General features: G+C 41.9%; 1 protein-coding gene across 3 annotated transcripts in view; it reads left to right on the top strand.

Moving 5' to 3' along the window:
- HAPLN1 (hyaluronan and proteoglycan link protein 1) overlaps positions 1 to 15,035 on the top strand; it is a 180,385-nt gene that overhangs the window by 158,248 nt on the left and 7,102 nt on the right. For all 3 annotated transcript variants that reach the window (XM_075325133.1, XM_075325135.1, XM_075325132.1), the window contains one exon: positions 7,863 to 8,165. In XM_075325133.1, the coding sequence (XP_075181248.1) occupies positions 7,863 to 8,165 (303 nt within the window). The remainder of the gene's footprint in view (positions 1 to 7,862; positions 8,166 to 15,035) is intronic.

A 15,035-nucleotide genomic window follows, 5' to 3' on the forward strand; every position in this document is an offset into this window, starting at 1 on the left:
CTTCTTTATAATTATGACAGTCATTTTTACACAGTTATATGGTTGCAGCCTTTCAGGGTGTTTAGAAATCAATCCAACCGTGATTTCTTGATTTGTATAACAACTTTTTTAAAAGGGGTTGTTGAGCAATACCTTGTGACTGCACTTTCAGAATATATGTATATAACATTAACTACATTTCCCTGTGACTGCCTGATTCCAGTTTTCCTGTCCCGTGCCACTTCTTCATAACCTGAAGCAGCAGCGGCTATCAATAGTTTAATGTGATGCTAAATGTACAGTTCCATTGGTGATGTGCTATGTGTATGCCATGGGTGTGTCACGGGTGTGTCACAAGTGACAGACAGTGATCTGGTTTCTGGCTACAGAAGGTCACAGCATTTGGCTGCACAAAATGTTCCCTGACTTTCCATTGGCCCTGCTGTCAGCATTCAATATAATAGGTAGCTTTCCTGCTGGATTTTATCTCTTCCCCCTTTTGGACCCAGCAGGAGCTTGTCTTCCATCCAGCTGCTGATTATCAGTATTCTCTTGGTGCTTAAATACTCCATTCTTCCCTGGACTGGTGCTGGTGATATTATTCAGTTCACTCTAGCGCTGGTTGTAGGCAGGTGGCTTGTACTCATCTGTAGTATCGTCACTGAAGCTTGCTGAACTCCTGTCAGTGTCTTCTGTGGATAAGTAGTTCATGCTTTTTCCCCCATGTGTCCCCCTTGTGTCTTCCTTTAGCATTTAGTGTGGTTGACGAAGCGCTCATCCGACCCGTTTCCTATGTAAGGTCAAGTACTAGGGATATTTAAGGTCAGGTATCTGGCTCGGTGAATAGGTGTGGAACCTATCAAGGGTGGTGAGGGACCCCAGGAACCAGCTGTAGATTTAGTCAGAGGTCACCATCTTTCCCTTCCCTAGACACAGGGGTCCCTTCCCTTCCCTTTCACCTCTCACTTTGTATTTCCCCGTACCTAGTGTGATAGTGTATTTCAGTTCTGCGCCCTAATTTACTCCTTGTCTTTGAGTCAAAGGTCCTGTAATCCCAATGTAAAATAAAGTTTTTCCCACTTTTCTTCTTTCTCAAAACCAATATTTCTGGGCATACATGGGACAGCACATGTACACAAACAGCTGTTAGTTTTGTCCATACATGTAGGTTAGAGCATTGAAAGCATGAGTGATTCTATTTGCCACCAAATGGGAAGTCATGTCACATATGATATCTCGTCAAGAGGGCAAAGCTAGAAGTGCTTATGATCATGAGACCGGTTGACATTATATTATCACAGCTGCTGCATCTCAACAAGCTAGCAGTGGTCATGAAACTCGGGAAAGGAGACATTGTGACTAATTTAAACACATTAGTGAATTCACAAGTCAGAAGCACCACATTAATTGGGGACAGACGTTTAATCCTGGACAACCATTTAAACTTCTTAGCAGAAGCCATGTGCCATTATCATATGGATTAGGCTCAAGGGTGCTTTACACGAGATGATCTATCATGCGATAGATCGTCGGGGTCATGGTTTTTGTGACGCACATCCGGCATCGCTTGCGACGTCGGGCTGTGTGACACCTCCGAGCGACGCAGTATCGCACACAAATCGTGAGTCGTGTATTCGTCGCTCGGTTTCATAATCTCGTTTAATTAAAATGGCGCCGGTTGCTCATCGTTCCCGGGGTAGCACACGCCGCTCCGTGTGACACCCCGGGAATGATGAACAGCAGCTTACCTCCGTCCCGCGGCACCCGCCGGCTATGCGAAAGGAAGGAGGTGGATGGGATGTTTACGTCCCGCTCATCTCCGCCCCTCTGCTTCTATTGGCCGGCCGCTGTGTGACGTCACTGTGACGCCGAACGTCCCTCCCCCTTCAGGAAGAGGATGTTCGCCGCCCACAGCGACGTCGCACAGCAGGTAAGTGCATGTGACGGGGGTTAACGACTTTGTTTGTGTGCCACGGGCAACTAATTGCCCGTGATGCACAAACGACGGGGGCGGGTACGATCGATCATGAAATTGCACGATAGATCGTACTGTGTAAAGCAGGCTTCAGAAGTGGTGTCTGCTCCATTCAGCTTGGTTATTGGTTTTATTGCAATGTCAGAACATAAGAGGAATAGATAATCAGCTTAAAGGAAATCTGTCAGCAGGTTTTTCCTACCTCATCTTACAGCAACATAATGTATGCAAGGAGATTCTAAATCCAAAGTGTATCCCATAGATGACTGGGTGCAGCTGTTCTCACATAATCAAAGAATTGAGTTTTAAGCATGTATCTGAGGTGAGAGAGCTGCCCCGCCCACAAAAGGCTCTCAATAGAGATTGTGCATTGACTGTGAGGTATCAATCACAGCGTGGGCCGTGTCTAACTTCTCTGCATGAGTTTTTAGTGTTAATCACAGGGTATAAAGCCATTAGTTTAAGTAAACCACAGCACGCACACAATAAGAGAGACACAGTTGCTTTTGTTTTTTTACCCCTACAACATGCTGTCCTCAGCTTACACAGCAAAAACCTGCTGACAGAGTCCCTTTTAATGACGCTGTTTAAAAAGCTCCCAACATGGTGGCCATCACTTCTGATGGCCATTGCTGCCCAAGGGGAAGTGACTTCAGATTGTCAATGTGTTGCTCTTGCATCCTGACATTTAATAAAGACTCCTGGGTCTGCCATGTTTAGTCACAACAAAAAATAATTCTAATCACCTGTATTGCAATTTTTGTTTTCTCTCAATACACTTACCCCCTAAAAAATGCCATTAAATGGGATAAAAACATTGCATGTACCCCAATTTGTATAAATGAAAACTATCATAAGACAAGTTCTCACACTAGAGTTGAGCGAGTACCTAACTATTCATAGTTGCTATACTCATAACGAGTACTGTCAAATACTCGCTGATTTGTTCCGAATAGCGTGTGCATTGCAAGTCAATGGGGGAAAAACTTGCAAAGTAATGAGTAACCTGAATGCCATACTATTCGTGCGAGTATCAAATTGTGCAAAATTCGGGTTATTCGTTACATTGCGAGTTTTTCCCCATTGACTTGCATTGCACACGCTATTCGGAACAAACATGCGAATATGAGACAGTACGCGTTATGAGTATATAGAGTACGGATAGTTAGGTACTCGCTCATGTATATCTCACACAGCTTCATCATAACAGGAAAAATTTCAATAGTATGGGTCTCAGGAAATGGTGCCAAAGACCAAATGTTATTTTTGTATATAAAGTTTAGAACTTATTTTTTACTTGTATAAATTTATTATAAGTTTAGTATTACTGCTATCGTAGTGACCTGAAGCATTTTCTTGCCAGGTCATTTTGACTGCACAGTGTATGTTAGATGGTAGAACCGTGGTGGGGTTTTTTTTTTCACCATTTTAATGAACTTGGAATCTTATTTTTCTGTTTTTTAGTTCACATGAAGTAAAATGAATGGTGTAATTCAAAACAATAAATCTCTGCAAAACATAATGTTCTTTAAAAAATTTGCTTGTGCTAATTATCAGTATACGGTACAAAAATCATTATAGTTCATCCTGTCCAAGCAAACAGCCTTGTCTAATAGTAATCTGATCAATGTGAACACTGACTGTGTCTGCTGTTTTCTACCTTTGTTAAAGTATTATTGATGTACGGTATTATTCACATTCAGAGAAGTGTCCGCATGTCTCAATACTGTGAATCTGATGCAGGACGGTATTAATTGCTGACCTTACAAAACCAAAAATGCCCAGAGGTTTTATTTCATTCTGAAGTTATGGCCCTTCTTTCTAAATCGTGACCTTTTGTGTTGTGTGTGACATTTCCATTTACTCATCCATATAAACATCTGAGAGATATAGTTCTACACCAGGATTGTAATCTTAATGCATTTCCTGCTCCTGTGATGTGATTTCACATGCATGCTGACATTTTGAGCTTTCATTATTCAGGAAGACAAGCAAATAGTTGATACATTCATTAGGATTTGATGAAAGATTACAAACCCAACAGAAAAAAAAATCGTGGCATGCTCAGATGCCTGTGTCACTCTGTGTTATTGAGTATTATACTCGTTATCAAATACAGCAGAAATAAAATCACGTAGCTTATACCTATTGTAAAAAAAAAACCCCACAAAAAGAGCATTTTAAAATATGCCGTATAACTTTGCCAGGTCGGTTCTAGTCAATATAAACTACAAAGAGCTCAACAGAATCAGTCAAATTAGCAAATGAATGGCAGGTAGCCAGGTTAAGCAATAGAAATTCCCAAAAATTCTTTAAGTATATTAATACCAACAAAAATCCAAGGTAGATCCCTTATGTAATGTTTGTCACTGAGAATCAAGAGAAGGCAGAATTACTAAATGGGTCCTTCTGTAGAGATGAGTGAACCAGAAGTTCGAGGTTTGGGTTCAGAATCTGACTTCCAAAAAAGCAAAGTTTGGGCTTGATGGTTGTGTGAGTTACGAGTGCAGACTACTCAAGTGAGCAGTGCTGTGCTTGGGTGCGAGTGATGCTCAACCCTGTGCGAGCCACTTGCAGTGTTTGAATGGCTCACACTGGGGGTAAAACCAGTGTGGTCAAGTGCAGTGTGCACACACAAACAAAAAAAAAATGTGAAAAACCCTGCCCACCTTACCCCAGAAGTGTTCTGCTTATGGTAGGCAGCCTGTGTGTTTAGCCACAAACTGGCCAATTACAGACTTCCATTGAGGTTCAGATCAAGTTGGGGGTCAAAAATCAAACCTTTTTAAGGTTTGAATGTACCTGGCGAACCGAACTTCCAAAGGTTCCCTCATCTCTATTCTTCAGCTCTGTATATACAAAAGAAGAGAGAATGACTGATGTAGTCTATCCTAGTTACTCTAAATACTTCAACAAATATACTTAGTTGGCTGAATGTAGTTAAGGTTTGCACAAAGTTAAATAAAGTTAATGTGAACAAAGCCCCAGTTCCAGATGGGTTGTATCCAGGAGTGCTTAGGGTTAAGGCCCCGTCACACTAAGCAACATCGCTAGCAACATCGCTGGTAACGAACAACTTTTGTGACGTTGCTAGCGATGTTGCTGTGTGTGACATCCAGCAACAACCTGGCCCCTGCTGTGAGGTCGTTGGTTGTTGCTGAATGTCCTGGGCCATTTTTTAGTTGTTGCTGTCCCGCTGTGAAGCACAGATCGCTGTGTGTGACAGCGAGACAGCAACAACTAAATGTGCAGGCAGCAGGAGCCGGCTTCTGCGGAGGCTGGTAACCAATGTAAACATCGGGTAACCAAGAAGCCCTGTCCTTGGTTACCCGATATTTACCTTTGATACCAGCCTCCGCCGCTCTCACTGTCAGTGCCGGCTCCTGCTCTGTGCACATGTAGCTGCAGGACACATCGGGTTAATTAACCCCATGTGTGCTGTAGCTAGGAGAGCAGGGAGCCAGCGCTAAGCATTGTGCGCTGCTCCCTGCTCTGTGCACATTTAGCTGCAGCACACATCGGGTAATTAACCCCATGTGTGCTGTAACTAGGAGAGCAGGGAGCCAGCGCTCAGTGTGCGCTGCTCCCTGCTCTCTGCACGTGTAGCTGCGTGAGCTGGTAACCAAGGTAAATATCGGGTTGGTTATCCGATATTTACCTTAGTTACCAAGCGCAGCATCTTCCACGCGGCGCTGGGGGCTGGTCACTGGTTGCTGGTGAGCTCACCAGCAACTCGTGTAGCCACGCTCCAGCGATCCCTGCCAGGTCAGGTTGCTGGTGGGATCGCTGGAGCGTCGCAGTGTGACATCTCACCAGCAACCTCCTAGCAACTTACCAGCGATCCCTATCGTTGTTGGGATCGCTGGTAAGTTGTTTAGTGTGACTGGACCTTTAGTCTCATCTCCAAGATCCTATCCCAATATGTAGTAGGTGTAATAATAATAATTTAGGCAAATACCTCCAATTAGAAATGTAGTATAGTTCTCCTGATATAGCCATGTGTCCTACCTCATGATCAGGGCATTGTAGGATCTTAGGTATCCATAGTTATGACCACTCATAGTCACAGTTAGTTAGTTACTAGTGGTCATAACCACGGATACGTAAGCTCTTGCAATGTCCTGAACATGACGTAAGCGACATTGTGAATCAGAAGAACTATACTACATTACTAATCAGAGGTATTTGCTAATATAATTATTATTATTACACCTACTACATATTGGGATAGGATCTGGGAGATGAGAATACCCCTTTAAGGAACAAAGCTCAGTTATTGCTGTGCTCTTACTACGTCATTTTTTGATGCTCTCTAGTGGCTGATACCGTGCTCAATGACTGGCACCAAGCTAATGTGGTGCTCATATTCAAAAATGGTACTAGCTCTTTCCCTGTTAATACTAGACCTGTACTACTTAGTAATTGCAGTAAAAAATTGAAAAGACTATATAAACTATTACTCTGAACGGTCTCTAGGTTCAGTGCTGGGTCCTCTACTATTCAACTGTTTTATCAATGATGTACGTAAAATATATATCTTTGTACCGTGTTAGCCAGTAGAGATAAAAAAATTGTTTAAAAGAACAGAGAGTCCTCAGTGGTTGATACTTTTTAATAGCTAACTGAATTATTACCATCTTTTCAGTTAGCCATTAAAAGGTATCAACCACTGAGGACTCTCTGTTCTTTAAAATAATTTTTTTTATCAATGATGTAGAAGATGTGTTATTTCCATTTTTGCAGACACCAAGCAGTGTAGTATAGTGTTGTCTATGGATCTATGGAAGTTTTAATTTACAAGCTGATTTAGACAAACTGAGTATTTGAGCATCTCCTTGGCACATGCAATTCACTGTGTATAAATGTAAAGTTCTGCCCCTGGACACTAAGGGGTACTTTGCACACTACGACATCGCAGGTGCGATGTCGATGGGGTCAAATTGAAAGTGACACACATCACAAAAGCGTCGTAATCGTATAATCGGTGTAGCGTCGGCGTAATCCATAATTGCGCTGACGCGATGGTCCGATGTTGTTCCTCGCTCCACACATCGCTGTGTGTGAAGCCGCAGGAGCGAGGAACATCTCCTACCGGCGTCACCACGGCTCCCATAGGACATGCGGAAGGGAGAAGGTAGGGGGGAGGTTTACATCTCGCTCATCTCCGCCTCTCCGCTCCTATTGGCCGCCTGCCGTGTGACGTCGCAGTAACGCCGTACGACCCGCCCCCTTAATAAGGAGGCGGGTCGCCGGCCAGAGCGACGTCCCAGGACAGGTGAGTCCATGTGAAGCTGCCGTAGCGATAATGTTCGCTACGGCAGCTATCACAAGGATATCGCAGCTGCGACGAGGGCGGGGACTATCGCGCTCGGCCTTCGCAGCATCGGCTTGCGATGTCGCAGCGTGCAAAGTACCCCTTAGTTGCAGGAATATTATGCTGTAGTGTAAGTAAAACTAGTAAGCACCTCCAGAGCTGGTCATAGTGGAAACTGTCAATGGTTTAAAAAAAAGACAGTAATATAAATACTTATTTAAATGTGTAAAATCTTGTTCTAAATATTGATGCAATTGATTGACACTCAAGATGAGGTGGGAAAATTAGATTTTAGAGAAGATTGGATCATGCATTATGTGCATACCAATACCCCATCCTCTTCATCCTTTCTTGTCCCTATGTTGAACTTGATTGAACATATATCATTTTTTAACCGTACTGTGTAACTATGTAATAGGTTCTGCTGTATGAGTGACTAAGCTAATATAAAAAATTATCCTTCAGAAACAGTAATTATTTTCACCATACTTTAATTTATACTGCTTATGGCTGGAAAACTTTACATAAAGTCTACTGATAAGCTTTGCTTTCATTTTTACATAGCTTCCTACCCTTTTTTTGTTTGTATTTCAGGTCTTGTATATCCATATTTTCCACGTATAGGCCGCTACAATTTCAATTTTTATGAAGCCAAAAAAGTCTGTCAAGACCAAGATTCTATAATTGCCTCTTTTGATCAACTATATGATGCCTGGAGGTCAGGACTTGATTGGTGCAATGCAGGCTGGCTAAACGATGGCTCAGTACAATACCCAATTACCAATCCTAGAGAACCTTGCGGGGGAAAAAACACTGTTCCTGGAGTTCGAAACTATGGATATAGGGACAAAGACAAAGGCCGATATGATGTGTTTTGTTTCACATCAAACTTCAAAGGTAAATGAAAACATTCATTAGAAGCTACATTGTGACTGGATGTTCATGGTTATAACATACTGGGGGATGAGCAACCATTTGTAAAGGCAATGGCTCCTTTAGTAAGGCTTCAGATTCTGCAGCAATTATGTTGCCAATGGTCGATGAGGTTTCATCATCCGAACGTCCACCAATAAAACATCTGACTTGTTATTTTGCAATATAGTAATTATAAGAGATGGGTGAATAGTAACTATTCGTGTTCGGATAATTCTTACCAAAAACCAAGTACTATTCCAGTATTCATCATGACAAGAAAAATGCTTGAGTTCTTCATTGACTTGCAATCTGTTCATTATTTGTGACGAATACCGTAATAATACTTTGGATTTGTTACTAATAATCTAAACATGAATAGTTGCTATTCACCTATCAATAGTAATTACCTTTTAAACCCTTACATTTATACTTTTCAGTATAAGAAAGTTAGTAAATTTATAACCATTTACTTAAAGGAACCAGCCATTCTTGATCTATCCTTTGAAGCCAAGTTACCGAGCCTATTAGATTAGAGGTACAGCAGTTGTTTTCAGCTATTACATTGAAAGTGATTCAGTAATTGTGTCGAGCTTTCCATCACTTTAACAGTCTGTTTCCATTTGCACATTTTGACTTTCAGACTGCTCATTTCTTCTAACACCTAAGTCTATGCAGGTTATTTGGTTTCTGAGTTTGGGAATGTTGATAGTATGGGCTAAGCCTCATTGAAAAGTCTAAATGTTGACTTTGGAATCACATAGCATTTAAATTGCTGAAGAAATGTTCATCCACAGTGCTATTCATTAATTATTTTTAAAACAGTAGAAATGTTCAGTCATTTTTTTAGGCAATGCCAAAAAAATAAAAAATTGGGCTAGTCAAGTTTTCAGTGTCATTGGAGGAAGCTGCCTTCAGACGTTGACTAGGAAGTTACACAAAATAACAGCATATACCCTGTTTCCGTGAAAGTAAGCCTTAGTAGGATTTTTGGTTTTTTTTTGAATATACTTAAAATATAAGCCCAACTCCAAAAATAAGCCCTTGTTGTGGATTTATAAGGAAGTGTCTAAACAGCTAAAAAAAAAGTTGAAGAATATAGCAGGACTCTTCATCAAACAAAGCAGACACCCCCCATACAAATATGGTGTGTACGCACCATTATGGCTCTGCATCATGAGAATAGCAGGTCAAATAAGAAAATGTGCATCTGAACCAGTAATAGGATTACCACAAAATGTTGATGTTCTAGAATTTGATGACATGATTGTATTTGAATAAATGTTGATTTTTTTTTTCTTGTTTAAGAATAAATGTGGATTGTTGGTCATGGGAAAATATGTCATCCCCTGAAAATAAGCCCTAGCGCATTTTTCAGAGGAAAAAATAATATAAGACCCGACTTTTTTTCAGGGAGATCAGGCAATGTGCCAAAACTCGATTTTGTCAGGTTCACTCAAATGCTCCCAGGAAATTTGAAGTAACGTTAAAACATAAAAAGATGGTCTGGAAAGGAATGATGAAAAAAAATAAACCTTGAGGCTATGTCCGCACGTTGCTTTTTACCTGCTTTTTACCTGCTTTTTTGCTGCTTTTTCAACTGCAGCGTTTAATGCCAAAATGGTTGTGTTCTGCTTTTCAAGCAAAGTCTATGGGAATTTGGGTTTCCTGTCCGCACTATGCAGTTCAAACTGCAGCCTTTTTGTTGCAGAACTTTGGTCAAAAACTCAGCTTTGTAGTGCAAAACCCAAATGGCAAAAACAATTCACATGTCAGTTGTTTTTGCCATTTGGGTTTTGCACTGCAAAGCTGAGTTTTTGACCAAAGTTCTGCAACAAAAAGGCTGCAGTTTGAACTGCATAGTGCGGACAAGAAACCCAAATTCCCATAGACTTTGCTTGAAAAGCAGAACATAACCATTTTGGCATTAAACGCTGCAGTTGAAAAAGCAGCAAAAAAGCAGGTAAAAAGCAACGTGCGGACATAGCCTTATTCAGTCATTAAGGCAGCAGCGCTGGCTCCATTTTTTTCTTCAATCTTTGCAAGTGCTTTTGGCACCTTGACATCATTGTCAACTAACTACTGGCAGGTGGGGAGCTGCTACGGCACGGCCTTCATCCTAGTCCATATAAATCAGCAAAATTACAGCTGGCCGTTTTTTATATGTATTTGCACAAAATGATTCGCAAAATGTTCCGATTCTCTAGAATCCACAAATTTTCGAAATTTCCAGATTCATTTTTGATTTGTTTAGAACTGATTTGCCTAACCATACTAATAAACTATTATTTTCCTTATATTGAGTAGCTTAAAAGACTAAGGTTATGTGTCCACGGTAGAATGTACCTGCGGATTTTTCTGCAAGAAAATCCGCGACTTTCGCGGCAAATCCGCACCTTATTTTTGCCGCGGATTTGCTGCGGATTTACCGCGGATTTACCGCGGATTACCGCGAATTTGCCGCGGATTTTGATGCGGATTTTTTTTTTTTCCCCATTCTATACCCAAAATCAGCACCAAAATCCGCAACAATAATTGACATGCTGCAGATTTTTCCGGATCAAAATCCGCTGCAAATCCGCTGCGGAAAAATCCGCAGCATGGACACAGCATTTCCAAAATGCCATTGAAATGGCTTGGAAGTGCCGCTGCTGCAGATTCTCGGAAAATCCGCGGTAAATCCGCGGCAAATCCGCGGCAAAATCCGCGGTAAATCCGCAGCGTGGGCACATAGCCTTAAAGGGAACCTTTCAGGTCCCATATGCATTCTAGCTATAAGGCCGGTTTCACACATCCGGCTTTTCGCCGGTTTGCCGGATCCGGCGCTCTCCCATACAGTGACTAGAGTACAGTGACAGCGCAACAAGCGCCGGTCACATGACAGCATGTGACCCGGAAGTTACAGCGCTGTCACTGTACTGTATTGTCTGTACGGGAGAGCGCCGGATCCGGCAAACCGGCGAAAAGCCGGATGTGTGAAACCGGCCTAAGCAGGGTGATGTGTGGCCTTATAACCCATTCCTACCCATCCCTGTGTTGTAATATTGTGGAATATGAAAGCAATAAAAAATGTTTTATTAATTACATATTCCCTATGGGCTGTAGGCCCATGGATGTCACATCGCCCTGTGGCCGTTTGCATGTTTTCCGTGGTATCACTCACCTGTGGGTTGATACCATGGATTTCCATGTGCGACATCACTATCAGCACCTTCAGATCCCACACGTGCGTACTTACCATTCCAGCAGCCGTCATTAGTGTGCTCGCTTCTCTGCTTCAGACTCGCTCTGCGCATGCTTAGAAGACTCCTGCACAGATGCACAGAGCGCATCTGAAGCTGAGAATCGAGCACCCTGATGACGGCTGCTGGAATGGTAAGTACGCACTTGTGGGATCTGAAGATGCTGATGGTGACGTCGCACATGTAAATCCATGGTATCACGCCCACAGGGGCGTGATACCACGGAATACATGCAAACATCCACAGGGCGATGTGATGTCCATGGGACTACAGACCCTGCACATTTACATAGGGAATATGTAGGTAATAAAATGTTTTTTATTACTTTCATATTCCACAATATTACAACATAGGGATGGGTAGGAAGGAGGTATTAGGCCACACAACACCCTGCTTATAGCTCAGAATGCATATGGGACCTGACAGGATCCCTTTAAACACAAGTTGACATACATCCCTTCTGACTCACACTTAAAAGAAGCCCCAGGAAATTGCATCTATTTGGTCACCCAATAATCCTATTTATAGACTATGTTTATGCAATTCAGCTTTCAACCATTAGGTTTTAAGTAATATATATATATATATATATATATATATATATACAGCATCTATACAGTGTGTCCACCCATATCCTGTCCACCGGCATTATTTATATATATATATATATATATATATACAGTATGTATACAAAGAGACCTGCACCACTTCATTATTTTTCTCTTCAGTACTGAAGTGGCACTTTAAATCTCGGTCCCCTTTCCCCTGTCATATTCTCACCTTCCGGCATCTTCACCATTTACCGATGCCGATCCAGTCTTTCGGCACCAAATTGTGACTGTAGCTTCTAACTGCCCGGAACTCAGAAGCTACATCACAAGCTCCCAACACAACTTTATGAGAGCCAGTACAAGTCCAGATCAAGGCTTTCATAGAGTTGTATTGTGTTGTGACCTCTGGCACTCCATGAAATAATAAAACAGCAGCGATAGCGGATAAAGCCACCAGAATGTGTGTGTAAAGGGTGCTTTACACGCTGCGACATCGCTAGCGATTATTAGTGATGTCAAGCGCGATAGCACCCGCCCCCGTCATTCGTGCGACATTTGGTGCTATAATGTTCGCTACGACAGCTGCACACACACATACCTTGTCAGCGACATCGTTGTGACCGCCGAACAATCCCTCCTTCAAGGGAGAGGTGCGTTCGGCGTCATAGCGACGTCACTGCGGCATCACTAAGCGGCCGGCCAATAGAAGTGGAGGGGCGGAGATGACTGGGACGTAACATCCCGCCCACCTTCTTCCTTCCACATTGCCGGTGGACGCAGCTAAGGAGATGTTCGTCGTTCTTGCGGTGTCACACATAGCGATGTGTGATGCCGCAGGAATGATGAACAACATCATACTTGTGGCAGCAGGGATATTAACCCCTTAACGACCCATGACGTACTGGGTACGTCATGGATCGTGTGCCGGTAAGCCCCGCCCCCTGCCGCCAGCAGGCGGCGGCGATCCGCGCACATATCAGCTGTTATCAACAGCTGACATGTGTGCCTGCTAGCCGCGGGTGGAATCGCTTCCACCCGCGGCCATTAACCCCTTACATTTTGCTGCCAAAATCTTGGCAGCCATATGTATATGGGCGCCGCCATGACAGTCACTTACCCCGCCCCCACCGGAAGTCACGTGACATGATCACGTGACTTTCGGCAGTTGCCATGGTAGCACAGGGTCAAGTGATGACGCCTGTAGCTAACATGACTCACTTCCTCTCAATGCCGGAATACAGCCGGCATTGAAAGTGAAGCAGCAAATCTGCAGTTCTCAGCTCTGTAGCTGAGATCTGCAGATAGTGCAAAGCGATCGGATTGCTGATCGCTATAGCCCCCTAGGGGGACTAGTAAAATAAAAAAAAAGTAAAAAAAAAAGTTTTAAAAAATAAAAAAAAAATAAAAAAACCTAAAAGTTCAAATCACCCCCCTTAAACCCCATTCCAAATTAAAGGATTAAAAAAATAAAAAATACACACATATTTGGTATCGCCACGTTCAGAAATGCCCGATCTATCAAAATATAAAATCAATGAATCTGATCAGTAAACGGGGTAGCGGCAAAAAAATTCCAAACGCCAAAATTACGTTTTTTGGTTGCCGAAATTTTGCGCAAAATGCAATAACAGGCGATCAAAACGTAGCATCTGCGCAAAAATGGTACCGTTAAAAACATCAGGTCGAGACGCAAACAATAAGCAGTCACTGAGCCTCAGATCCTGAAAAATGAGAACGCTACGGGTTTTGGAAAATTGCGCAAAATGTGCGCCACGTTTTTTGGACAAGCTTGTGAATTTTTTTTAACCCCTTAGATACAAGTAAACCTATACATGTTTGGTGTCTACAAACTTGCACCGACCTGAGGCATCACATAGATACCTCAGTTTTACCATACTGAATAAAGTGAACACAGTGAATAAAACTTGGACTTCCGCACTTGGAATTTTTTTGCCGTTTTCCAGTACACTATATGGTAAAACTTATGGTTTCATTTAAAAGTACAACTCATCCTGCAAAAAACAAGCCCTCATATGGCAAGATTGATGGAAAAATAAAAAAGTTACGCCTCTCGGAAGAAGGGGAGCAAAAAACAAAAACGCAAAAACAGAAAGTGCCCGGGGGCTGAAGGGGTTAAGGTAAGGAGCGACGTGTCAACGATCACCGTTTTTGAACGATTTTGCGATCATTGATCGTCGCTCCTTGGTGTTACACGCTGCGATGTCACTACCGGCCCCAGATGTGCGTCACTAATGACATGACCCCGACGATAGATCGGTAGTGATGTCGCAGCGTGTAAAGCACCCTAAAGACATAGCAGGGAACTTGCTTTTAAAGTGCCCCTCTATTGGTGCAATAAAAAAAAACACTTAATGCAATTTTTTTTAAAGGTTAATAATTTATTTATTTTTTAATCAAAAGATTAGAACTTTACCATTATTATTTCTGCAGCATGATGTATTGAAATATGCATTTACTACGGTACAGATCTAAAATTTTGGAAATCATTTTCTTGTTTTAATAATTTAGAAGCTTTACATGATAGCAAATTAATTAACAAAATATCTAAAACCTTGATAAACGATGCTGTAATTAGTGTTTTCTACATTTCCTTATTCCTTTGTTGATCAGATAGAAATGTGGATTTCTCTGAACCTATTTGTTATTATTCAGTCCTTTAAATAGTGTATAGCTTATCAGAAAATATATGATACTGCAATTAATTGATAAGATGCTGCTATTTCTGGGAGCATTTGACTGAGAACACAGATTTCTGGCACTGGAAGATGCTAATGGGAATTTAAGTGTTGGTTTCCATGGAGACTATTTGCTTCACAATCCTCTTCAGACTTATGTTCACTGAGATTAGGAAAGGTTTGAAAATAATTATGAAAGATAAAAAATCTATAAAGTTAACGACCATTAATCGTGTGTACTCTGTGTTAGAAAAAAAAGCTTACAGACATTTTGGGACAGTTCACAACAAAATGTACTATATCAAGTCGTTGACAAGGTGGCAGGAGATAATATGACTTTCCTAAAGTCATGCAGAAGCCTAGAAG

This window comes from Anomaloglossus baeobatrachus, chromosome 1, assembly GCF_048569485.1.
Source record: "Anomaloglossus baeobatrachus isolate aAnoBae1 chromosome 1, aAnoBae1.hap1, whole genome shotgun sequence".
Classification (NCBI taxonomy): Eukaryota; Metazoa; Chordata; class Amphibia; order Anura; family Aromobatidae; genus Anomaloglossus; species Anomaloglossus baeobatrachus.